Source organism: Astyanax mexicanus, chromosome 6 (genome assembly GCF_023375975.1).
Source record: "Astyanax mexicanus isolate ESR-SI-001 chromosome 6, AstMex3_surface, whole genome shotgun sequence".
NCBI lineage: Eukaryota > Metazoa > Chordata > Actinopteri > Characiformes > Acestrorhamphidae > Astyanax > Astyanax mexicanus.
This window is the reverse complement of record NC_064413.1, coordinates 14226703-14254228: the sequence shown is the minus strand read 5'-3', so window position 1 is coordinate 14254228 and position 27526 is coordinate 14226703. Positions and strand designations below refer to the sequence as shown.

Below are 27526 nucleotides of genomic sequence, written 5' to 3'. Positions count from 1 at the left end.
TATGGTGCTAGGATTATTATTGACATTTGGTCTAAAAGTGGCTAATTATAGCCACTATAAATATAGTATAATTATAATTATACTATAAATTATAGTACCACAATTAGCCACTTTTTAGACCATTTATCAACAATAATTATAGTCTTTAATTATTGTTAAAATGTGGTCTTAAAAATGGCTAATTGTGGTACTAGAATTGTTATTATGTGGTCTTAAAAAGTGGCTAATTATTGATGAGACAATCTGATCAGTGTAAAACACACCTGAGAGGTGTTGGAATTATTATGAACTGCTAATAAACATGTGATTTATTAGCGCGCGCAGAAGGACTCTGTCCAATCAGATCGCTTATCTGACCCAAACAGCACTGTAGGGGGCGTGTCCTTAGCGCAGCGGCTCCCGCCACACGGTTCACTGTTGCCAAGCAACAAGTCCACAAACTTAACTGAGCTGTGAGCTGCGGGTCTTCAGTGAGAGCGTAGGTGAGTAAATAGCGTATTATTTCTCATTAATATATTAATAAGCTGTTATGTTATTAACTAAGTAGCTTAAAACATATAGATGAAAACGTTGATGTGTGAAGTCCCCACAATAAGCATTAACCTTAGATGCATTAAAGAAGGTTGTAGCTGTTTAGTACTAGATAACTCACTTTAAACTGTGTTAGCTAACGTTAGCTAACTAGCTAGGTTAGCTAGGTTATTTCAGTAGCAAACTAACTAGCTAGCAAGGTTAGTGTTTTAACACGTTATAAATACACCTAGTAAAATATGGACATTTTAAGGGTTTTGGTAACACTGCTTCTTTAAAAGACCCAGTGCAGGTGAGAAGCCTTGGCTTATGTGTCATAGACCTTTTAAAAGTTGTGTAAAGTTCCTTACAGCACACTGTCCTTTACTTTATTTAACTCATTAAGTTCCTAAGTGACATATTCTGAACATCACAGGATAGTGTTTCAGTGTGTTGTGTGTTTGTTTATTTCATCTGATTTACTGTATGTATGTAGCTAGGTGTGCTGGATTAAATTAAGAGTTATTTGAAGTGTATTATTGCTATTATTATATGCTTCAATTGGTCTTTTTCAACCATTTATCTATTCATATGCTTAAATGAATGTTTACGTTCCAAATAGTTCTTGTGTCATGTATATTACATTAGGATTTTAACCGTAAAATATTATGTGCCCACAATAAGAAACAAATTGAATAATTTGCTCACTTAATTTAGTTTTGCCATAATAATCAGAAATGGTCTAAGCTTGTATGGATTAATTTGCTTTGACTAATAATGGTGGTCATTCCAAGAGTACAGTGAAACACTGTTTGTGTTATTATTATTATGAGGCAATTCGTACTGAGAAAGAAATGTCTCTCTGTAAAGAGTATTTTCAGCTGTTGCTGATGCATGGCTAAAAGACAGAGATCATCATAGGTGCATCATAGTTTTAGAGAAAACACAATAATTTGAATAATTGTGGAAAAACCTAACTTGCAATAATTTGAAAGAAGCTTCATTCTGCTGAGGCAATGTTATCAGTACCTTCACTGACTGGTCAACTGGCCCGAATTGCCATCTGCTTTTAGATCTGTGGAAATAGATCTTCAAAAATTGCACATTCACTAAGTGTGATTTGTGCTTGTACATTTGTGCTATATGTAAGAAAAAGCATGTCTCATGACTCAGCATGTGCAAGACATCCATATTCACCATACCTATGCTTGAGCAATGGGCAGCTTTGCTGCAGTGCCCGGGGAGCAGTGAGGTTTAAATGAGTTAGGGTGTAGTGAAACATGATAATGAGTATGAACTTCTGTTAAATAGCCCACCGCCATTCTTCCACAGCATTGTGAAATACAGCGCTTTCATCAGGATTTCAGTGCTAGCGATGGAAGCATAGCGCGGCCATGCAAAGAAATCACTATTTTTACACTATTAACAAGCTAGAAGTTGCCCCCACACTTCGTTAGTAGAATTCTGAGGACCCTGACATTTAAAACGAGGGACTGAGAACTTTGAGAGTGCACAGCATTGTAAGCCTGCATCAGCTTTTTGACAAAATTTTGTACGTGTTACAGTTTCACTTCACCTAAAGTCCATTTTTCACACTGAATTTCTCCTTTAAGATACCTGCTCAAGGGCCCAACAGTGGCAGCCCATCAAATTTGGGTATCAAACTCATAATCTTGTCATCAATGGTGTCAATACCTGTGCTCTAACTGCTGACCCACCACTACCCCAAAAGCATTTCTATGATTGTAGGGTATGACCTACACAGTCAGCACAGTTAAAGACAGGTTAAAGATTTTGAATGATGTGTTGGATGATGCCTTCCAACAATACCATCCAAACACAGAGTGAGGGAACATTTTTTTGGCGAATGTTCATTCTGGGGAGTTGTTAAACCTATGGTAAGGCACATTCAAGGTATTCTGGTGGCTTATAATTGTTTTTATCACAATTTAATATGATTTTTAAACATATTAAAGGGAGATGGTGGTTGGTGGATTTGACTAAATTGTCAAATTAATCAACTTTATCAGCCTCAAATAAAGATAATACATACAGTGGGTTGGGACCAAAGTACCTGGGTGTTTGGCCTACCAGCCAAAGCCTACACTCTTAGAGTCTGTGGTTTAAAGTGTTATTTTCTACTCTGTTGTGTTTTAGGGCACCTGTATTAGCAAAAGTGATCAGAACAATCTGAGCAAAATGATTCAGAAAAGTTGAAATCTCTGGAGTTTGTGACAGAATAAAAGACCCTGTTGCTCTATAATAAGTCTCCCTAACAAGGAGAACACTGCTCTATTCATATCCATCAATTTGCCATCTGTCTGTTTCAATACACACTTCACAATTGTGTTTACAGGTGGCTCAGTCTTTTACTGTTCAATAAAAGTTTTCTAAAATGTCTCAAAGGTACTGTACTGTTCTTTTCATGGTTACAGGTATTTTGTTATAAGAATGAGTACTGGTCGGACTGTGGAGGGTGCAGGCTGCATCACTTGGTGGGGATTTGGACCAGCAAGAGATCTTCTCAATGCAGGTGAGATCAGTTAGTTCCTTATTCTAATACACATGTAAAGTATTTGCCAGTACATTCTTTTTTAACCACCTAGACTGGGCACATTTCTAATACCAGATCCCATTCTCATATGCACACAGGCACTTTAAGGCCAGCGGGGGAGGTAAATGTTCTTCTGTTGGGAGCTGCAGACCCAAAACACATTCTGAAGACCATTGCAGGTCTAAAAGAGACTGACACGCTTCATGTAGGTGACAAATATGACAATAATACACTACTTGCAAAGTCCTTTTTGCAGTTGTATTGATCAGTTTCATTTTTTTTTCATGTATGCTTAGCATTGAAAACAAGCAGGACAACAAGTTAACTTTACCCCTTTGGATAAACAAGACGTTACCAACTGTGCTTTTAGGTACTTCAGCTTGCCAAAAGGTGATGAACTCCAGGCAGCACTCAGCAAGGATAAATAACCTTTGCTTCACAGTGACACCCAAACACAATGGCCACTATTGTGTTAACACCCATTTGTCATTTGTTGCAATATTTGTATTATCTCTGCAGGTTTGGGTCATTGAGAACAGTATGGAGATTGTTGCAAGGCAGCTGCTGCTGCTCTATCTGTCTCTGACTACTCATGAGATCATGGGCATGCATGGTGAGTGCAAAGTGCATTATATCCATATACAATGTTTGTGGACACCCCTTCTGATACATGCATTCACACACACAGTCTAGTAATTATAGAGAAGTATTACAAATAAAATAGGACTCTCTGGAGCAAAAAAATATTAACTTGGCGTAGCATTGAGGTGTGGAGCAGTGGAACACTGATTTAGGGTAATAAATCTAATACTTTTGGGGTGAGTTGTTGTGGAGTTTTGGAGAAGGTAGAGTTGTGATTATCCAACTTCCTGACCTCATTAACACTGTTGTCATGGAATGCAATCACATTCTCACAGTAGTGCTTTAAAGTGTAGTGGAGACTCTTTTGAAATACATAGGCCTGTCACAATAATTACATTATCAACTTATCATACAATAAATGGACCTTAATAATATTTGATAATCGTGATATCGTCTACTGTGTTTATTTAAATGTTTGTTCACATATATAACATAGAACAGTATTTTAGCCAGTCATGCTAAATGGCCAATGCTTCAATAACTGCAACTCCATAAACACAGTGTGAACTGCAGTAGGTAAATAAAAGAGTATACGTTTTCCAAATTATGATTGTTAAAAAATGTGTTGTATTTAAAAGGGTATAATTGCTTTGTTATTCTATACTATTATCATTAAGTCAGTCGAGTTAAAATCGGTCTTAAAATGACAATAATATAGTTTATCACAATAACTGTTGGCATGATATATCATCCACAAAAAAAAGCTATCATGACAGGCTTAGAAATACACTTAATTTCAAAAGTAATGCTGAAAGAGTTGGTGTCCCAATACTGTTGTCCATATAGTGTATTTTTTCTTGTTATAATATATGACTTGTGTATGATTTGTTTTCCTTTTTTCATTACACAGAAAAGACAGAGGTGTTTCTTGAGCTTTTTGGGAACTCTGAAATTCGCTGTCAGACTGAAGAGACACTGAAACATGTTGCTGCTCAACTTTCTCTAGCAGTCACTGACACGCTTGATGCACACACTCAGGAACACCTGTGCTTCAACACTAGTCTTCTCAAGGTCAGTGGGTGTGTGTAAGTGTGTGGGTGTGTATGTTTATGTCAGCAGGATTGTGGTGACATTCATCAAGCAAGATAATGGCATGCTGTCTTGCAGAGCGGCGGTGTCCTGGGGCCGTAGCCGCTCTACACCCTGGACTTGCCTCCCCTGTACTGCGGTTGGGTGTATGGAACTGGGTGCCTAGTGAGCCAGCAGTAGTTGGCTCTCTTCCCCCGGGGGGTAGTCCTCTGCCCCTCGGTCCTTTCCTGGCCCTTCCCCGACTCCTACTCAGTCTAACATCGCATTACACATACAAACTCATCATACAGCTTACACACATCATATTACACATAGGGTTTTGGGGGGCAGGTGCTCCCTGCTCCTCAATTTTATTTCGCATTTTAGACATTGAGGGCCTTTGGGGGGGCAGTGTGGTTGGGTGCTGTTATTCAGTTCTCATATTACAGCTGTCCCTCCAATTTTAATAGCACTGTAGCTTTCATTCATTCTTCTCATTATACACATTCATATCACTGCAACATGCTGGGTGGGAGCAGGAGGGGGGTCAGGTCTTCTCACACCCTGGTTTCGTGCACCCTGCCTGGGGTGTGGGTCGGGTGGTTGTTCGGGGCCGGGCTGGCTGCTTCCCTAGGTTGCCGCTGGCTTACTGGTGCCCACATGCCCGCATTAGGTGTTTATGTATGTTCTGTGTGTGTGACTGGTGTGCGTGACTGGTGTGTGTGACTGGTCTGTGAGTGAATGTGCACGTGTGCGACGGGTGTATGTGTGACGGATGTGTGTGTGACGGGTGTGTGAATGTGCATGTGTGCGTGAACAGTTGGCCCTGGGTTTGGGGCTGACTGAGCATGGACACCTGTGGGACATGGTTGCGGAGGGCGGGTTTTTGCCCTCCCTACCGCTCCACGCTGCTCTCCGCCGATCGTCACTGCCGTTCCTGGGGGGGTGGGCGTCCGTGGGTCCCTGGGTGCGTGGCCGGATGCCCTAATGTGGTCTCTGGCCCGCCCCCTTGGTGGCCGTGGCCTGGGGGTGGCTTGGGCCCCCTTGGCGTGGGGGGGGGGCCTGCCGGGTGTCGGGCTGTTCCCGGGTGCTTGGGATCTCGGGGGCCGCATGCTCGGCTCGTGCAGGGGGTGCTGGCCTGCCGGGGGGGTGGGCTGCTCGCTTCCTTTGGCTCTCTGGACTCTTGCTCTTTGCCATGGGGGCTTCGTCTGGAGTCTCCCCCGTCCTCATCTGGGGTGTGCGCATGGTTACCATCGGGATGTGTGGCCGCGGGTCTTCTGGGCTCCTAATGGGCTGTGGATGGTCTGGGTCCACTGGGTTCTTCCCTATCTGCCTCTGGATCGCAGGGGCATGGTGGCGGTTTCATGCCTCCATTGTGGTAGGCATTTCATGACATAATCCGTAACACATGACATATTTTTGCAAAAAACAACAGAATAGAAGTAACTGTGCGTGTGTGTGTATGTATTTATGTGTATGTATTAATATGTATGTATATTTATGTATGTGTGTATATGTATAAGCATATGTATCGTTAGATATGTGAGTATGTGTATGTATGTATGTTTGTTTATTTTATGTTTATTTTATTTTATTATTATTATTTTTTTTGTATGTTTGTTTGTTTTTTGTTTAGTTTTTTTTTTTTTCTTTTCTTTTTCTTCTTCTTGTACCCCCCTCCTGTACCTCACACTCCGATCCTTCCAACCCTGAACTCCCACAACTATATCCACACAAAATATATATATATAAAAAAAATAATAATAATAAAATATATATATAAAAAAAATAATAATAATAATAATAATAATAATAATAATAAAAAAATAAAATAAATAAATAAATAAAAATAAAGTATTAATTGTCCTCCGAAGAGGGGGGGTGGTGGTTGGGCCAAAAAAAAAAAAAAAAAAGATAATGGCATGATACCTGATAAATTTCAATCAGGAATGCCTGAAATAGACAAACTAATATGAGTATATGACAATGTACATTTTATGCACAATGTAAAACTCAATTCTAAAGCATACAGTTTAAAATGTTTTTTGTTTTTTTCTTGTCTGTCCATATTGTAGTATGCATCCATATATAAACTGCAAACCAACAATTTGTTTGTAATATTTCCAAACATTACCTAACTATTTTGAGTTAGGTGAACATTTTTAGCCACATGTACATTAAAACAGGAATATTTGGGTTGATTACAATAACAGTAAATCTGTTGCCATTGACTGCTTCTTTTTATTGGCTTTTGGCACTATCTATTTGCATACTTGGTATGTCCTCCAGTTTCTTTCTTTATTTTGTTATTTTTTCCCATTTTCTCCCCAATTTACACGGCCAATTGCCCAACCCACTGATTCGGACTCCTCCATCAGTAATATTGCCCCAACACCAGGAGGGTGAAGACTAGCATATGGCTCCTCCAATACATGTGAAGTCAGACTCCGCCTCTTTTTGAACTGCTGCTGATGCAGGATTGCTAAATAGCATCACAGCGCTCTCGAAGGAAAGCCCAGCGACTCAGTTCTGATACATCAGCTCACAGATGCCTTGTGCTGAGTGACATCACCCTTTGGAGTGATGTGGGGAGAGAGCACCATCTGCCCACCAAGGCCAATTAAGCTCTCTCAGGGCTCCGGTAGCCAACTGCAAACTGCAAAAAAGGGATTCAAACCGGCGATCATGTACTCCAGTTTCTGACACTCCACGTCAATGTGTACTCATTCTCTAAAAGCTATCTTATATTAGGATATGGCATCTCTGTTGTTGGCTGTAAGAGCAAGCATAATTTTCTGAGCTGCTAACTATTTGTGTATACTACCCTATTCACCCTATAACATTCTCTTTTACCATCTAATTTTCAAATTTAATATTTCAAATCCATATTTTTACTTAAATAAAATAAAAAAGAAGGATAAAATCAAAATTATTTTGTTCACCAGACTCAGAGTAGAATTATTGTGCAAAACATATATTTTGCTATAACAAAAACATTAAAACATTAAATACACTTGAAATTGAATTAACTCAAGATGTAAGTAAAAATTACTTTAAAAATTGAGGCAATAAATTAGCTCGAATTATTAAGTAAATTAAACTTCTACGGGCTTACAGTGTAGCCACTGATAATTTAATTTAAGTAAGTCCCTCTCAGTAATACTTCCTGTATTTTGCTGTGACCTTTCTTGTAGTTCAAGGAGAGAGATGAGCTAGCTCGACTATTCAAACAGTGGCAGCACCCCCCCTCCTCCCCAGCCAGCGTGTTTAAAGCCTGGGACGCCCGTGTCAGACAACACCTGGGCACACGCTATGACTCCCGCAAAGGCTGCTTCGACTGGGACCTCACCATGAAACTCCATCCTAAAGGGGTTTGTAACTTTCCATACATGTGTGTTTTTTTCATAATAAATTATAATACACTGACATACCAATATCATTGGACAGGAAGTAGTATCGTGCCGTAAGGTAAAGAATGCTGCACTGTCCTGCGAGTCTTTAAGTGTCATATTTAAATCACATCTATATATATTCTTGAATTTAAAATCTGTTCTCTGCTGTCCTTTTTGTCTTGCAGTGTGAAGTCATAAACAGACAGCAGTACATCAAATGGCGGGAGAGGGGCGTGGCTTTTGAGATGCGGGAAGGGTTATATCAGACGACCAATCAGAGTCTGATTTCCACACGCGTATTTAATCACGTAAGTCACTTGGGCATGGGAAGTATCATATTTGCTATGCTTGTGACAGGTCTCTGTGAGAAAGAATTTCACGAAGCATTCTCCCGCATTCTCCGTGTTTCATGATTGACAGAATCTGTCACATACACTGATCTGAGACCTGTTTTGCCAGTTTTTTCATAAAGACGTGCAAACCCAATCACTTGTTTAAGAAACAGTGTTTGTTAGCATGGAGAAGTACCCAAAGGTAAAATTAATAACCTGTCACAACATATTTTAAGCTGATAAATTGTGTTTTAAGACAGTAACTAACAATTGGTACTCAGGAACCCTCAAATAGTACACTTTAGGGCTGCAATGGTTATTCCCCTTAATCTACAGTGCCGATAGTAAAAGTTTCTCGGCCCCTTTGAGTAGCTCTCCTGGAAGCTTCCAAGAAGTTATTTTTAGTTAGTTATTTTTATGGAGGGCATTTAGGTATGTTATGTTAGGTATGTAAATTATAGTTCATTTATCACTTAATGTAAAAACTAATTGTAAGATTAATCGACCACTAGAGAAATCATTACTAGCAGCCCTTTCTCACTTTATGTTACAATTTGTGTTAAAGTAAAAATCTGTACCCTTTAGGACTAGTTTAAGATTTGCAAATTAGATGATTGTTCTACTACCAGTATAAAGAGAGCAATATCCACCTGTGTGTCTGTCTGTGTGTGTTTTAGACAGAGGTGTCAAGTAATGAAATACAAATACTACATTACCTTAACTTAAGTACACATTTTGGTTATCTATACACTATCACACACACCAGACATATGGAGCCTAGTATGAAGATGATCCCTGCAGAGACTCAAGAGAACTCTAGCAAAATGTCCCAACTAAGCTTCTTTAATATATTTGCATTCTACTATGCATAAATGCATTTATTTTTAGTGGACATATATGTGGTTGAAAGTAGAATGGGATTTAGTAGAATGGGATGCCTAGTGCATCCCAAAATGTTCAACAGTAACATTTTGATATAATATTATAGTCATTATGGCTTTTAGAAATGTTTTAGAGAGGGGGGTAGTGCACTATAGGCTCTTGTGGACTAATGTAAAAAATTAGTAGTTTTGACAGCCATACTTTTTTTTTACTTGAGAAAAAGCTTAAGTTGTTACTTCAACTTCTACAGAAGTATTTTAAACCCTAGTATCTATACTTCTGAGTAATGAATGTGAATACGTTTGACACATTTGATACATTTGATTTCAGAGAGGAGACAGGATGGCAGTAAGAGGATACTGGGGAGACGTTGTCTCGAGTCCCTACCTCTCTTTTGGCATTGAAACTGAGAACAAAGATCTTCTGAAGACACAAAACAAGCAGCATGTGAAGGTAAAGGAAAACAACAATAACACCAGAGACAAAACTATTCATAAAATGTCACCATGAATTGTGAGGTGTTATATCTGCCCAGCCTGCTCATGGCAAGATTTATGATGAATTATCAGAGTTTGAGCGAGACCTAGTGGGTGCCAGATTAATGGGACACAATTTGTGCAGGTATTTAAGATTCTTAGTCGGTTCACAGTTTGTACTTGAAAAATGACATAGAAGGCATTTATGATTGTGACCAGGTGGTGTCTGGCTAGAATTGTCCATTGACTTTGGCAGAAATCACATTCACATTCAGTGCAGTAGGAATTTACACCTATTCCACAGGTCAGTGCAGTGTTCTGTAGCTGACAAAAGTTGAGGGTCACAAAACTATTTGCTAACTATAGCAAATAGTTACTGTAACTGTTACTGTAAAATTTAAAAAAATGTTGAGCATTCTTTGGTCTCTCAAAAGAAACATATATTTTTTAGTTTTAATAATCTTTAAGTAAGGTTATGGTTGTATTTTACTTAGTTTAAAACCTTTACATTACATGGATGTGTGAACCAGCAACAGTTTTCTTTGGCACCATATGAAGAACACTTTTTGGCACCTGGTCAAGTGTTAAGAAACAATAGTTAACATGTATCTCTCCTCTTTTTATAGCACTATACAACTTTCTTTCTCTTATCTATTTGGATCCATTACTAGTTAATCTTTCTCATTTAAGCAGATCAGGCAAGTTACGTTTAAGGAATATTCCAGTGTCTTTTTTTTAGTCAGTCACCATACTTTTAATGCATTTAAGTTTCTTTGTACATAGTAAAATCAGAAAACCTGTTGATGTCAAGCTCTTATAACAAAAAAACAACTTAACTTAGGTTCAGTTTATGTAAAGATATTGCACCCTATTTTCCCTTAATCCCTTATTTTTTTTGTCTCTTTATTAGACGGCTCAGGATATCTCTATAGTGAACGTCCAGATGCTGTTTGAGTCTCTCTCAGCTAGAGGGGGCCACCGTGGTGATTCACAGAATGGCTCAAACAGTCACGCAACAGAAACACAACCACAGCCTGGTGCATCAACCAATGATGAAACAGAGCAGCATCCCCAGAATCAAAACTCTGCAGAGAACCAAACAACCAAAAAAGAGACACAAGTAGTCGATACAGAGAGACAAATACAAACAGAAGTAAATACACAACCCAAAACACAGCACAGGACTATTCAATCAGGTAACAGCATTAATCTGATCTGAATCTGATCCAGCACTGTATTAATGCATCTATTCATTTTTTTGTTTACCCTTACAGTTACAGCTTCAAATTGTGTTAGGGATTATAGCATCTCTATTGTTTCTACTATGGGCATAGCACACTGCTAACTACACTATATTACTTTGGGGAGAATTACACACATTGTATTTACATGTGTGTAAAATTATTCAATATTGCTCTACTACCCAACTCCACATGCTTCTTTTAGCCGAATCCAAAACTGTGTATTCTCAGAAATTCAATTTCCAAATCCTGACTGTAGGGGAAGCCCAGACGCAAGAATTACAAATTTGACAATATACTGATCTAAGTCCTAATAGTGATATGAGATTACAATGATGTATTATAAAAAAAATGGTAACCAGAACAATGTGCCATTGTTGCAAAGCAACAAAAACTTGAAGTACTAATAATTTTGTACTATTATTGTAATCATTATTATACACTTTTACAATACATTAAAATCCTTTGCTCTAAAGATCAGGGTCAGGAAGGTTACAGCTCCCCTGGAGCAGAAATGGTTAAGTGCCTTGCTTGAGGGCCCAACAGTATCAGCTTTGCAGATGTGGATACCAAACCCAAAATCCTGTCATAAATAATCTGGATGTATAATTAGGCTGTATTTGAAGGGATGTGTTCTTTCTTGTTCTTCTCCTGGAGGATAACCATCAAAAATGACTTGATTTGCCAATAAAATATTACACATGTCACAGAACTCACAAAGCATTAATTAAGTGGATTAAGGGAAAAGGAAGATCAGACGTTATCAGATTTAAACAAGTATCAGGTAGGTGTCAGATAGTGAAGTACAAATAACTTGTTACCTTGCTTAAGTAGAAAAGTTGGTTATCTATACTTGCTATCTATTTTTTCATTCTGGCTTGTCATTGTTTAAAAAATGGTTGGATGAGAAGTATATAAAAACATACCATCACATCACACTCCAGCAAGGACATAGCAGACATATGTAGGCTAGTATGAAGATGATCCGTGCAGAGACTTAAGGTAATTCGAGCCAAAATAAGCTTCTTTAATATATTTACATTGTATTTCAATTCCATATATGTGACTTACAGGCAGCAAAGTGAATCCCACATTTTTCAACATTAATATTTAGAAAAATGTGTTTACATTACTTTTACTTTTATACTTTAAGTAGTTTTGAAACCAGTAATTTTACTTAAGTATATATATATATATATATATATATATATATATATATATATATATAGAGAGAGAGAGAGAGAGAGAGAGAGAGAGCTCTTATAAGAGCTCTCTCTTAAAATAAGAGACCACTTAAAAATGATGAATTTCTTTGATTTTACCAAATTGAAAACCTCTGGAATATAACCAAGAGGAAGATGGATGATCACAAGCCATCAAACCTGAAAGCTGAACTGTTTGAATTTTTGCACCAGGAGTGGCATAAATGTATCCAAAAGCAGTGTGTAAGACTGATGGAGGAGAACATGCAAAGATGCATGAAAACAGATTAAAAACCAGGGTTATTCCACCAAATACTGATTTCTAAACTCTTAAAACTTATGATTATGAACTTGTTCTCTTTGCATTATTTGAGGTCTGAAAGCTCTGCATCTTTTTAGTTATTTATATATATATATATATATATATATATATATATATATATATATATATATATATATATATATATACGATGTACACTCAGTAAATCAGTGTCTGCTTTTAGTGTGTATTGGGGCTGTGTATTGGCACACATCTGGATATATGATACGTATCACAATACAAAGGATATTGAGATTTAAGTTTTATAATAACTCATCCATTTTTCTCAAAGTCTTAACTATGTTTCTAACTGTACTTGTGTACATGGCTTGTGGGCATGTGTAGAGTTGATGAGCCTGGGTGGAGTGAGTGTATCATTTCTATCTCCGGATTCCCTGTCTAAACTACCCGTGAAAAGCAGATACAGTCATCTGTTCAACGTCATTTACTGTTCAGCAAGGTATGACATTTATGCCTTTTTCTTTTGCACACAAATGTATTTTTTTTAGGGATTACATTAATGTATTGGTTGTCATATTGATTCTAACCACCTTGTACATGTTCTGTCTCATCAGCATGGTCCATCAGTTAGATTCTTCACTAAAGGGAATAGCTGCACCGGATGCTCTCCTGATTGTGGAACTCGCCAAGTAGGTCTAACTTTCACTTTGTGATTTTGCTAACATCCAGTTAGGGACTGAACACAGTGTGCAAGCTGTTAATTGCCTTGTTGCTGATCTTTATTGTGTGTTGGTGTGTTTTTGTGTGTTCAAGGTACCTGCTGGATTTGTCTAAGGAGCAGGAGGCAGCTTTTGCAGTGAAGGTTGAACAGATTGCTAAAGAAGCAGGATTCATACCAATTTGTAACCAGAGTGGTGATGCATATGCTGTATTCACACTGCAGAAGAGCTGATGAGATCACACACAGCCTAAGCACATACCCTCAGTTGTTATGTCAATGTACTCATGGTCATTAGACTCTGAAAGAAAAACCCATGGTACAACACAACTCTGAACATAGGGGAACGGAATTATGCTGACAATTCAGATCAGTGTTTCCTATTTTGTGTTAAAAAAGGATGAACACAGTTTGGTTAACTGGCCTTCCATATAGAGCAGAGAATGAGGTAAAACAAAAAATGAAACCCAGAATAATAAAGACAGAACAATACAAGAGTTTGGTTAAATGGACATGTTTTAGTGTGCAATAATTATTATACAGTTAGCAAACCACTATTAATATTTATTACTTCTTATGTGCAATTAGCCACTAAATACTGGTGAAATATTGTATATTTTAGTGGTGAAATCTTATATATATATTGGTGTTTATTCATTTCCAACGACCTCCAACCTTTCCTTTGCCACCCGTGCCTTTCTTACTGTAAACAAAACAAAGATAATTACATTACTGTCACCATAAACCATATTCTATGAAGAAAATCCACACTTATTATCAGTTATTTTTTCTTTTACCAGACTCCACTAAAAAAGATGATCTTACAATTTCTGAGCGTGAGAGATGCGATTCAGAAGAACTTTAATCTAGAAATAGATCAAACAAGTAAAGTATTATTGATAAGGTTGACAATTTTATTGTAGATTAAAATGTAAAATTTGAAATCTAAATGTTATTCTGACCTCATATTTCTGCCTCCTCATCTTCTCCATCAGGTCAAACTTCTCAGACTCCAACTCGTAGATCCACTCCGACATCTCTCGAGCACGCTCTCTACACACACATTTTCATCATACATTTATATAATCATAAGAGATTTATATACAATGTTTTGTACATAACTCCACCTTAATGGTATACAGGTAGAGAATGTATTCCATCTCTCTATCATCTGTGGGTATGTGTTAGCCATCTTCTAACCCTTTCAGTAACTGACAAATTGTTTTTCAAACTGAAAATTGTAATCTATAGTTGAAAGAAAAAAAGTAATTTAACTTGTTTTTTTTCTGCATTAATTATTATTAAAATGTTGTCTGATTATTATCTACATCACAATGATAGACAAACGCACTCTTAACTAAGCTAATGATAATACACAAACAGTGTATTAGAAAAAGTAAGTAAACCATTAAATTTATTAATCATAGATACATTTTTACTGGCCGTCACATGCACTGAATGCTTTCTGTAGCTGCAAATAAGATCTAAACAACAATGAGAGAGTTTTACCCCAGTGCTTTCTGTGACAACTCTTAATTTTGGTCAATATTCAGGCCTTGTGCACTTTATTAATAGGCTAAAATCCACTTTTTCTTGTTCTTTGTGAAATACCATAGATTTATCTGAGTTGTATATGCATGCTTCATATGAAACTCTTTCACACCATCAATGTAGCTAGTAAAAGATGATCTTCAGAAAAATGAGTCAGTCAGGAAAAGCACTGTGTCTATGTCAACCTGTGAATTAGTATTCATGGCCTTGCCCACCTTGGCTCGCGACCGCCATGACCCATTGATCGTTTAAATGAGGTACCTGGAATTTAACCATAACTAGGTAAAAAGCAGAATTCGGGTAAACAGTGTAAATTAGCTAACTAATCAATATTTAGAGCTTCCCATCGTGACCCTGGGGTTGGTTTATACTTTTTGGACCTGGACTACCCACCCCTGTGTGTAACTATAGGATTTACATAGGATCTCCAGTGGATTTCACGTTTTACAGAGAGGTCAGTGGCTGAACTGCACTTAGCAGGGCATCATTACACATGTTTTAAAGTAATGTATGACATTGCAAAAACTGTTATTAATGTACTGTTTAATGCAATGTATGGACAACTGTTTCTAACTGTTGTCCGTTTTGCTGCCTTCTGATGTTGCAGTGCTGTTAGCCAATCTGAGGTGATATGTTTGCATGTATGAATATTCATGAGCAAAAGCTAAAAATCCTATCATTCTTCCCTGCCCAATCCAAAAAAAAAATTCACAAAAACCAGCTCACTTGACATTAATTTATATAAGAGGGCACAACTATACATTTTAAAATTAATTAAAAAAATGGAATGAGACCTTTATACATTCAATAATGCGTCTCACTAATAGAGTCTCACTAACTTTTTCTAGCCTGTACTTCCAGACATTTAAATATTTATTTTTTGCTACCTAAACAGTTTGAATATTGTTGGTGTATACCTCAGTCCATCCTCTCTCAGGTTGTCAATAGCGAGTGGTTTGCGTCTTTCTGCCAGAGTCTTCCTTTTTATTTCCCTCCCTGTTTGTCTCTTTCCTCTCCTCTGCTCTACCTGTGCCAATAAACACACATGATTCACAGTCAGACAGAAATCTTAAAACATTAGAAAGGAAGGACCAATACTGTCTCCATAGAGACAACATTGAAAAGGCATGGATTTTTCAGAAAGCCTTCAAACCTTAGCTAGAAAGCCTCCAAAATGTGCTCCCATATTAGACAGAACTTTCTTCTTCTTTGCCTCATCTTCAGCTCGCTTCTTCGCCTCTTCATCCTCCTTTCTCTGACGCTCCTCCTGAAAACAGAGAGAACAGAAGTGGTCTTTATAAGCAATGCAACAGCTGCTTATGTAGAGCTTGTTATCCAAGTAACCCGCCTTGCTCTCACCGCAATCCTGGTCTGTCTGTCTCTCTCTTTCTCAGCTCGGACCCTCTGCTGCTCGGCTCTCTCAGCCCTGCGATTCTCCTGATGCATGAACACACACACACACACACACACAAACAAAAACACTTTAGTTAGAAACTGCAAGTCACATTTCTGCTATATTCCCATTTTGTTACAACAATAATAAGAAGAAACAAATGAATAAATGTTTAAATCAATCTCTATATGCTACATCAAAGATGCAGAGCCCCCCCCTCCCCCCAAAAAAAGAAGAAATATCAACAAATTCTCTGTCTGTAAAAATACAGTTTTTTTATTCATATTAATCATATTTATGCAAAGTTAACTGCTTTACCCTTTTTGCCCTGTAGATGGCACCAATATACTATTCACTATTTTCTCCCTATAAGGCCATTGTTCATTGTACATTGGTGTTGAGTGAATGAAACTATTCAAACAGAAACTGACTGCTATGTAGTACTCTAGTAGTATTTTGAACTGAAGGTCATTGTTGTGGTGCTCAACAATGGACACTGTGATATGAAGTGTGTTTTAAAATGCAGAATGGGCGTAGTTTGGAAAGATAATAACGAATGACACTTTGGTGTCATCAAGAGGGCAGAGATCATAAAGATGGTCCTATATATCTATATATCCTATATTATCTGAGGATAAAATTATGATCCTCTGAATATATTGGAAATTAGGATAATAATTTTAAGAGTATTTGTAGATAATTATCTTGATGGATGGAAAGATAGATTCTAACAATTCTCTCTTTCAGAGCGATCAGTTCTTCCTCTTCTCTCTTCCTCTGGTCAAAGTGAACTTCAATCAGGGTTTGCAGCTCTAGTAGATCTTTCTCCATCCGCTTCCTGTGGATGTCCTACAGAAATAATGAAACTTAGCTGGAGGAACTGGAGCAGAGAGAGATCGTACTGAAATGCAGAAGTGTGTGAGAAACTGTGCGTTGATGCTGATTGTGGGAAAAATACTTACATCAAAGTCCACTCGTTCCCCTTCTGGGATTTTAGGAGCCAGTTGAGAGTGCATTGGCCTAAAACACACACACAAAGTATCTGCTCCTGTGTGTGTATATGTCTATATGTGTATTATGGGTTGGACGATATGGCCCTGGATATGAATATTTCATGGTATTTACACAATAACGACACTCTTGGCAATATGACAAAACACTGATTTTTTTTTAAGAATACACTACTGCAACAAAATTTATTGTTGCATATGATATGACAGACATACCCCTAATTCAGATAAAAAAAATGCAAGAATATCACATTTGTAACAGAGGTCTATGATCCAGAATGTCATGATACTAATAATACACTCCAAATATCTCCATATTTCCAGGTCTAAAGTAAAATTAATAATTCTGGACAGATATAATCTGTCTCTAGTAGATACATTGGGGAAAAAAGTAATTAGTCAGTCACCAATTGTGCAAGTTCTCCCACTTAAAAAGATGACAGGGCCTGTAGTTGACATCATTGGTAGATAAAATGAGAAAAAAAATCACATTGTCTGATTTGTAAAGATTTTTTTTGCAAATAATGGTGGAAAATAAGTATTTGGTCAATAACAATACTGTGTAATATATCCTTTGTTGGCAATGAGAGAGGTCAAACGTTTTCTGTTGTTGCTAGTATGTTGGCCCATTCCTTCCTGCAAATCTTCTCTAAAGCAGTGATGTTTTGGGGCTGTCGGGGGGCAACACGGACTTAAACTCCCTCCAAATGTTTTCTATGGGGTTGAGATCTGGAGACTGGCTAGGCCACTTCAGGACCTTGAAATGCTTTTTATGAAGCCACTCCTTTGTTGCCCTGATGATGTCAATTACAGGCCTCTCTCTTCTTTTTAAGTGGGAGAACTTGCACAATTGATGACTGACTAAAATGTTTTTACTTTTTACTGTATATAATGGGAATGAGAACAGTCTGAATTCTTCTTTTGCTAAAAACAGCAAACAATTATAACCCTGGTGTGATTAGGGGTGGTTGATATGGGACGATATTTCAGGGTATAATATCACTCGCAATATTAAAAAATGTTGGTGATTTTATTGCGTATGATACAAAATGGCGCACCCCTAGTATGTGTGTGAGTGTAAAGAGAATGAGTAAAGTTAGTCGTACTTGTATTTTGGCCGTTCTTCTTCAAAGCCTAAACAGAACAAGGAGAGACACAATATGAAGAACATAAACTGTAGTTAGTCAATCACAAATCTGATCTCCAGTTAGTGAACTAAAACAGAATTATCTTTTATTAAGTAGACTTCAGTTATTACAGTTATCTTTCAAATGCCTTGTTATACTTTGACAAACACTGATGTTAATCAATCTAGTCAAATGCTTCTTAAGCAGAATAGAAAAGAAAGACAAAGATACAGTACTGAGGATCATCAGGATGTTTTTTGGCAAATGTAAGATGAGCCGTTTTTTTAGGTCAGCAGTTTTTTTGTCTTGGAACTCTTTCATGGAGACCATTTTTGACCAGTCTCTATCTTGTTATTGAATTATTAACACTGACCTTAACTGATGAAAGTGAGACCTGCAGTTCTATAAATGTTGTTCTCGGTTCTTTTGTGACCTCCTGGATGAGTTGTCCATGCCCTTTTGGAATAATTTTGGTTGTCCGGTCACTCCTGGGAAGGTTCACCAGTGTTCCATGTTTTCTCCATTAGTGTATAATAGCTCTCACTGTAGTTCTCTGGAGTTCCAAAGCTTTAGAAATTACTTTATATTAGCGCTGTCATTGTTGAGGCATTAACGCACGCTGTTAATTTGCAATCAGTAAGGCGTTACTATTTTTTTTAACGCAAGTTAATTAAGGCACCAAGTTTGACTCCTACTTCCGCCGTAACCTGCCCCGCCCCCGCCCAACGCACTGATCTATTTTTTGGCTGAACGACTGAACGGCGGCACTCTTACGGTGTGCAGCATTAACTCCGGTTCAGACTTCCAGCTCAGACCCTGTTAGAGTTCTCCCTTACTCCTGCACTTCACTGCTCCTCATCTCTGATATTTTTTAAATATTCAAATTAAGTTCGAAAATCAGAAATCCCCACAACCAATTTTACAGTCCAGTTTATCACGCATTCTTTGTTCCAGCACCCTATGTTGATTTTATCTCCCCTCAAACATACAAGTATATACTAGTATTTTATCTGACACCACTAATATATTTTTTACATTCATTTTTTTATTTACATTTAAATATCCACTAATAATTTACGTATGAAAAAAAACCCAAATACGATTAATCGGTTAATCACAGAATTTTGTTGTGATTAATCAGATTAATCGATTGACACCACTACTTTCTAACCTTTTCTAAACTGACAGATAATCAATGACTTCATCTGGTTTTGAATTTCTTCAGATCGGGGTATAATGTGTTGCTTTTGAGATATTTTAGCTGCTTCATGTTGTCAGACAGGTTCTATTTAAGTGATTTCTTGATTCTCCAGGTCTGGCAGTAACCAGGCCTGCTTATGGTTAATAGAGAAATTCAACCCAGCTTTCCAAAAAGTGTGATTTATCACAGTTAATTTATAGAGGGGCAAACACTTTTATACAAAGGGCTAGATTGGTTTGGATTTTTTTTTAAGTTAATAAGTAAATATATCTTTTAAGCTTTAAAAAAGCTTTTTACATTTACCCAGGTTATATTTGTTTGATATCAAAGTTTGTTATAATGTAAGTATGAAGAAAATGCAAAAATAAAATAAATCTGTAAGAGCAAATACTTTTCCATGCCACTGTATGTGTGTAAGCTTGGAAAAAAGGAGGAATAAACACATAAAAGTGAAATATTATGTACTTTTTCTACTCTTTTCTTCAAGTTACCACAGTTTTCCTTATTATTAGGAATTAGTTATTAGTTTCATAATGAGACACTTTCTTTACAAAGTTATATTTTTATATATTATTCAAAATAGTTCAAATTACATAGTGTGTGACATAGAAGGTCAAGCTACATCTGATCAGTCACCCTTTGTTTCACTCTGTGAACTGAATGCAAAAAATAGTTTTAAGCTTTATGTTTTAGGGTACAAAAAGAAGCTGGATCTTTGAAAATATCTTTCAGATTTCTTTTAACACTCAGCAATTACACCAAAATGTGAATGCAAGAGAATAAAAATAAATTTTATGTTCATGTTCATTATGATACCATGCGGATATCACTGCATGTTATCTACACTGCTCAACTTGACATAAAATTGCAAAGCAAAAATTTGAAACATGATTCTGTCAGCAGTCTCCAGTGTCACCCTGCCACTGCTAAAACCAGGTACCAAAACATGAGTGGTTTGGATACCACACATGCAGTGGAATAGTGCCAAGAGTTGCCCTGCTCTGCTTTTATTGCAGTTCTGTCACAAAAACTCACTACAGGTGATTTAGTGTGTAAAGTATTGAATAGATGACAAACACATGATCACAACACAGCCCTCACCTCCAGCCTGTTCCCTAAAACAGAGCAGAAAGAGATTTTGCTGTTAATGGAGTTCAGCTTTAATACAATTTTTGAAATATAGAACAAAAAGACAAACTGAGCAACTCACTCATGCTCCTCCTCAATGTCAGACATGATGGAAAAGGCAGGCACTAGAAAACAGAGAGAGAGAGAGAGAGAGAAAGAAAATTAAATGCATCAACAATAAGATAAACCTTCTTCAGTCATGTTATTCATGAGAGATTAAATGATCAAGAGGGTTTTGAGAAGTTTCAACAGGGAAACACTGCAGTATTAGCGCCGGCTACAGTTATTATTAGCATTAATCCACAGCCACCAGCTGATAATAACTCATTTCAGAGAAGATTTTGGGATTTATCCAGAAATACACACACCATGTATGCCCAAGTATCGATATGTACATCAGCATGAATCAGGGTACGGCTTGTTAAAATGCAACAATCGTACATATTTAAGACCTTTTAGTCAAATATACCAAATGTCAACAAACCTTTTAAATAATTTCAACAATCCTGTTAAAATACAGTGGTATGAAAAAGTTTGAGCACCCCTGATCATTTCCAGGATTTTCCTTTATTTTCATTTTCATTGGTTGTTCAGATCAGCAATTTCAGTTAAATATATCATATAGCAGATGAACACAGTGATATTTGACAAGTGAAATGCAGTTTATAGGATTTACAGAAAGTGTGAAATAATTATGTTAGCTAAATTGGGCAGGTGCACCACAACATTAAATTACATCAATATTTAGAAGCTCCTCCTATTGCGGAAATAACAGCCTCTAAACACTTCCAATAGCTTCCAATGAGTCTTTCGGAAAATTCTTCTTTACAAATCATCTCCAGTTCAGTCAGGTTTGATGGTTTCTGATCATGAACAGCCCTCTTTAAATCACACCACAGATTTTCTATAATACTCAGGTCTGGGGTCTGAGATGATCATTCCAGAACGTTGTTATTGTTCCTCTGCATGAATGCTTTATTAGATTTTGAGCAGAGTTTAGGGTTGTTGTCTTGTTGAAGTATCCAGCCCCTGCACAACTTGACTACAATGTGACCCACAACTTTAACAAGATTCCCAGCACTGATCACACAGCCCCACAGCATGATGAACCACCAACAAATTTTACTGTGGGCAGCAGTAAAGTGTTTGTCTTGGAATGCTGTGTTCTTTTTCCACCATGCATTCCAATCTCCAAATTACTCAATTTTAGCTTCATCAGTCCACAGCACCTTGTTCCAAAATGAAGCTGGCCTGTCCAAATGTGCTTTAGCTTTAGCATACCTCAAGTGACTCTGTTTGTGGCATGTGCTCAGAAAAGACTTTCTTTCCCATACAGCCTCTACTTGTGTAAAGTGCGCTGAATGTTAAAACAATACACAGTGACTCCATCTGCAGCAAAAGATGTTGATGGTGTAGGTTTTTGGAGCTGATCTGTGGGTTGACTATGACTGTTCTCACCATCCTTCTCCTCTACTTATGTGAGATTTTTCTTGTTCTGCCACTTCAGGTCTTAACTAGAACTGTGCCTGTGATCTTCCATTTTCTCACTATGTGTAAATCTGTGAGATAGCTTTTTAAATTTTCAAATTTGTTTTTCAATAATTAGTGCTGAGGGTATTCAAATTAATAAAACGTAAAGGGTGCCCAAATTTATGCACCTGCTTCATATTGTTTAAAGAATTATTGCACACTTACTGTAAATTCTATAAACTTCATTTCACTTCTCAAATATTACAGAGTTTATCTGCTATATGATATATTTAACTAAAAGTGCTGATCTAAACAACCAATAATTTATAAAGAAAAATCATGAACATTATCAGGGGTGTCCACACTTTTTATACCACTGTAGGTCTGGAAGTGATATAACTGCGTAACTTAGCCTAGAAGAGGGGGTTTACAGAACATTTGTATTAAGCAAATTCCTTTAAAGGAAAGCAATGGGATTTCACTGAGATCAGATTTAGGACGGAGTGAACAGACGTCTGACTGACGGCCAGAAATGGACACGACCACGACTCACAATCAGACAGAAAAGAGCAACTGTGGTTTAACCATGATAACAATGGGGATATGATCTGAAGCTGGCTTGAAGCTTTGATCCCCCAGAATTAACATTTAAAGCTGACCTCATCCAGTCCTCAGCATGAGCTAACATACCGCAGAGAGAGAGAGACAGAAAGAGAGAGATACACATCATTACACTCATAGACATGCTGATCCTGGATTGCCTATAAAATTAACAGATGAGTTAGTCATTAAACAATTCATTGTGTGCAAGTACATTATGTTGCAGGCAGAGAACAGACAGGCCTGGATTGCCTTTTTGTTGCTCATAAATGAAACACACTTATATAAAACTACAAAAAGTTTAATGACGGATAAATTGGCTAAATGATAAATTTGTATTTACAATTTTTCTATACAAAGGTTATTCAGAAATTATATTTACATGTATTATTATCTGCAGTTCTGAAGTATTAACAATATTTGAAACAAATTATATTCATAATGAAGCAATCAATATTCAAGACTTTTATTTGATTCAGCTTTAATTTAAGAAAGTTATCAAAAGGATTGCATTAAAGTGAATAATTTATCAAACAATGACTTCACTGACATCACCATTTATTTCTCCCCAGGCCCTTACTGCAGTGGATCACTGTCCTAATATCTCTAACAAACGAACTACTTCTAACCTCTTTTCTTTATTCCTCTCCTTTCCTCCTCTATCCCACTATTTCCCTTTTAGCTTTACACCCTCTATTGCTAAATGTACATAATTATTTATTAGTTATAAGTAACTTTGGATAAAAGCATCTGCTAAATGTAATGTAATATTGAAAGTTCCTAAAAACAACCACTAAATACAAATTTTGTAATGAATTAATGAAACTACTTATCAGTGAATTGTATTATTACTTTTCATCCTGTAAAAATGGATGGGTTTATATGTTTATATAAAAATGCCTAAAGAAACTCAGTGAATTAAAAGTGCTAAAAAAAAACTCTCATTAAAATTACACCTTGACACCTTGATTCACTTAAATAAACAAATCCATTTTTTCATCCAATTTGGTGAACTGAGAACAAATATCAAGTGCGTCACTGTTCAAATAATTATCAAGTAAATGTTAAAAAAGTAAGTAAAAATAATATATCAGCAGACTTATTTAACATATTAAAATATCAAAATTGAGATAGCAGTATTTAAATGATTTATCATAATCAGCTTGGAACACCCCAAATCTGTAGTGAGGTGGTATCTTGTGAGTGAGGTTGAACTCAACAGGCCAGTGTGCTCATGGCAAGGTGATTTTAATTATCAGAGTTTGAACAAGGTGTAGTTCAGGGGTGTTGGGGGCCAGAAGGAGAAATATATTTAAAGTCACGGGCCACAGACTCTGTAATAAAACAAATAATGAAATATACCGCTTATATACTTAAATATACTTTTTTTCTGATTATTTCATTTACACACCATTTTACTTGACTTACTATCTTTATCTTTGACAGTGTTGTGTAAACTAAGATTTTTCAAATTGATGTTTAATTTCATGATGTCTCTTAATATTAAACTCCTTAATTACGTCCACTTTTAGACTCTTTGGCCCGTTTTTCTGCGCTAGAAATGCGCACTCTCTCCGCTTTTAGACTCTTTGCCCCGTTTCTGACACCTAGTGTTCAAACTTTGAATCTCACATTATAAAAAACGGCTAAATGGCACATTTCATTTCTGAAGTTGGTGGAATTTAACATTCCCCGATCCAGTGTCACAGTGTCACATGTGTACTAGTAATATGGCACAGAATTCATTACCTCCCACAGTGAACAGTGCAGTGGGTGGTAATAATGATCGTGACATCAGCGTCTGTCTAGAAATGTCCTTGTGAATAGATAGAAGTGACAAGCAGCAAAAATCACATCCACATTAAATGGATGAAGCCCCTCCTATCCTTTAGATCAGTGCAGCATTCTTTAGCTTTCATGGAAGAAGCTAAAAGCAGAAATCATGGTACACCCTACTAGTTCCTAATTCCTTTTAAAGACCTCAGCAACAAATATATAATACTGTACAAACAGCTTTTCAGTCAGTTTTTGAGAACAGGAAGGCAATTGGTTGTTTTTTCTTGCTATTAAAAAAATATTAGAAAAAAGACTTTTCAAGAATATTTAAAAGGACATTAATAAGCAGGAACACTTTGTTAATATGTTAAGTGGTTATATTAAATTTGCAAATGCAGAAATTGAAATAGGCCCCTTACCTTTCACAGTCTTCAGGATGTACCAGTGTATGAACCTCAGAAGTGAGTGAAGAATAAACTGATGGAGCGCTGGTCACTGGTTTATACTGTAGAGGAACTCTTCAGTGACGGACAGGGAGGACTGGGTGTGTGATGGACAGGGCGGACTGTGTGGATTACAGGGATTTTGTGGGAGAAATCTTTGTAATGGATGACAGACAGATGAGCACGGATGATAATTACATCCTAACACCATCCACTCGAGGCAAACGTGGAGCTTCTGCCAATCATGAACGACTGAGACGCCACAACAGACATTAAAAAGTCCCTCACAGTGGGGCAGAGTCGTGTGTGTGGTGATTGACAGGTGAATGTAGCTTTATACCCCATATACTAGTTGGAAAGAGGCCAACTATGCAGGATCTAGTCCTGCTACTCTTATGTTATATTTAAGTTAAAGGGTCCCACAAAAAAAGAAAAGAAAAAGGAAATATGTGGGGAATGGGTAAAGAGATGATGTTTTAACATTATCACAGCAGTATACATATTTTGTTTATTAAATGACCAGACTACATATCGTCGTTGTCCTATGAAAAACACTTCTCCATTTTTGTTGATTTTTAGTTTATTACATAATTTTAACAGACAAACTGTCCCCTACACTGTTCCAAAATTTCTTGATGAACGGAACAATAGAAATTCTTCAAAATGACCTAAAATAAACTCTTTTTACATTGACTTCCATTGAAACTTTACAAGTTTTTTCTCTCTCCTATAAAGTTGCAGTTTTGGAGATAAGTGTTTTTTTATTGGACAGCGACAATATGCAATTCTGGTTGAAAGTTACTCATCATAGACATGAATGTTTTGGAATTGTTGGACCTTCGATTTTTTCTGAGACAGAATGAGTGAGGACCTGCATATTTTAGAATTTCTGAAATGAGTGAAAATCAAGTTTCTTTAACTTGTGTTTGTGGACTGCACAGTTACCTGTATTCACAGAATGATTTCTGGAAGTGTTGAGCCATGCAGTGTTTGCCAATATAAAATCATGCCTATCTTTAATGTAGCTCCACCACCTGAGGGCCTAAAAATCACCAGCATCCAGTACTGACCCACAGCCTTATGCCTTTCTCCAGATTCTCTGAATCTTTTAGATCATATGTACTTATTGGTGGGATATATAATAGAATTCTTTTTGTCATTATATGTGAGTATAATAAAACTATTTTGCAGAATGTAAATAAATTGAAATTACAAGATTACAGCATAACAGTTATGATTAGGGGTGTGACGAGACACTAATATCACCAGACGAGACGAGACAAGACACGATATTGGGTTCACGAAAACGAGACGAGACGAGATTTAAAAATAAAATTTTAAAGAAAACGTCAAAAATGAAACACAAACTTAACAGACTGGTTTCTCTCACACATTGATTTTATTAGAAATAGAAATAAGAATAAAAAATAAATATATAGTGCAAACAATAAGTGCAAACCACAACCAGTCATATTAAGACTATGGTTTGTGTTTTTTTCTCCTAAATCTCTTGTAATTTAACTATGCATAACCATAACCAGTCATATTAAGACTATGCTTGAAGTGCAAACAGAGACAGAGCTAGGGGATTAGTACAACTGCCTATGAAACAGTCACGTGTACGATTTACGTACAGTATTTATATATGGTTTGTGTCTTGTTGGTCACTCTGTTACCGTTTATTGTTTCCACAGGAAAGCCAAAATGCAGCCAGACATACAACTTAAATGTAGCAGAAGCATCTTCTATACAAATGCCTGAATTTTCCTCTTCTGCTGAGAGCTGCTCTCCACCATACTCTATCGCTATCGGGTTGCCAGATCCCTCTTTAAAAGTCCACACTTAACTGTTTTTTTTGCCCCGCGAGGTTTAAGCCTGACGAGAAATATCGTCAGTTTTAATCTCGCGAGATCTCGTACCACAAGTGTCTATACAGCTGTGAGCTGAGTAAAATAAAGTGCTGACTGTCCGTCTGTATAGGGGTGGGGAAATTTAAGTTTGCGTGATGCAAAAGAAGAAATAGCCCTGGAAATAAAGGTGTTCCTGAGTTTCCTGCTGATGTTGCCAGCTTTTCCCTTTAGTTGGCTGGCATGGTCACTATCTAGGTTGGGGAGATCAGTCCTAACGATCAGTTCTGCCGTCCAGACCACACGATGTAGTGGCTTATTTCTAAGCTGTAATACTTCATGATCACACCTTGGGAAAGAATTATCTCGATAGTACTGTGGTAGAAGTTTACCAGGAGCTTGTTTGCATGTTTGCCTCTGAGGGACTCTGCCTCTATGAAATGCTCTTTTTATAACCAGCTATGAGAGTTGGCCTGTTGCAGCTGTTTTTTATGTTTTAAAGATCTCCTTCCACTAAAATCCATTTTCTTTCCAATTCTTGTTCTTTGTGTTTTCCTTACAAAACAATTTTGTATGTGGTCCTGAATAGTTTTAATGTCTTAAATTTTTAATTTACAAAAATCATATAAACAAAAGACATTGAATGAGAAATTAACTTTAATTATCTTTATTATTAAACAAAAAAAGCTAATTTTACTGGCCAGCTAATTAAGTTAGACCCCACTTAATGAGGTCCCATGCTT

At 36.9% G+C, this 27526-nt stretch overlaps 2 protein-coding genes across 5 annotated transcripts; one reads left to right on the top strand and one right to left on the bottom strand.

Moving 5' to 3' along the window:
- Window positions 1-373: 373 nt before the first annotated feature.
- On the top strand, window positions 374-13745 carry dnaaf3 (dynein axonemal assembly factor 3). Of its 2 annotated transcripts, XM_007232944.4 has the most exons (12): window positions 374-482; window positions 2946-3043; window positions 3163-3269; window positions 3584-3677; window positions 4557-4717; window positions 7909-8085; window positions 8292-8414; window positions 9651-9773; window positions 10707-10992; window positions 12904-13018; window positions 13134-13208; window positions 13333-13745. In XM_007232944.4, exons 2-12 carry the CDS (start codon window positions 2962-2964, stop codon window positions 13469-13471), a joined length of 1482 nt encoding a protein of 493 aa, XP_007233006.3. In that variant the 5' UTR covers window positions 374-482; window positions 2946-2961; the 3' UTR covers window positions 13472-13745. The 2 variants fall into 2 exon arrangements, with proteins under 2 accessions (XP_007233006.3, XP_049336057.1); XM_049480100.1 differs by lacking the exons at window positions 374-482; window positions 2946-3043 and adding an exon at window positions 3361-3454.
- Window positions 13736-27471, bottom strand: LOC103035662 (troponin T, slow skeletal muscle). Of its 3 annotated transcripts, XM_022674062.2 has the most exons (13): window positions 26613-27471; window positions 24913-25058; window positions 20730-20772; window positions 20621-20634; window positions 18298-18325; window positions 17144-17201; window positions 16914-17030; window positions 16148-16225; window positions 15942-16055; window positions 15706-15815; window positions 14200-14290; window positions 14063-14103; window positions 13736-13940 (listed from the first exon to the last, which is right to left on the bottom strand). In XM_022674062.2, the coding sequence occupies exons 3-13, from the start codon at window positions 20753-20755 to the stop codon at window positions 13892-13894; spliced, it is 726 nt and encodes a 241-aa protein (XP_022529783.1). In that variant the 5' UTR covers window positions 20756-20772; window positions 24913-25058; window positions 26613-27471; the 3' UTR covers window positions 13736-13891. The 3 variants fall into 3 exon arrangements, with proteins under 3 accessions (XP_022529783.1, XP_007233007.3, XP_049336059.1); XM_007232945.3 differs by lacking the exon at window positions 26613-27471 and having other exon boundaries at window positions 24913-25492; XM_049480102.1 differs by lacking the exons at window positions 20621-20634; window positions 20730-20772; window positions 24913-25058; window positions 26613-27471 and adding an exon at window positions 18692-19449.
- Window positions 27472-27526: the final 55 nt, after the last annotated feature.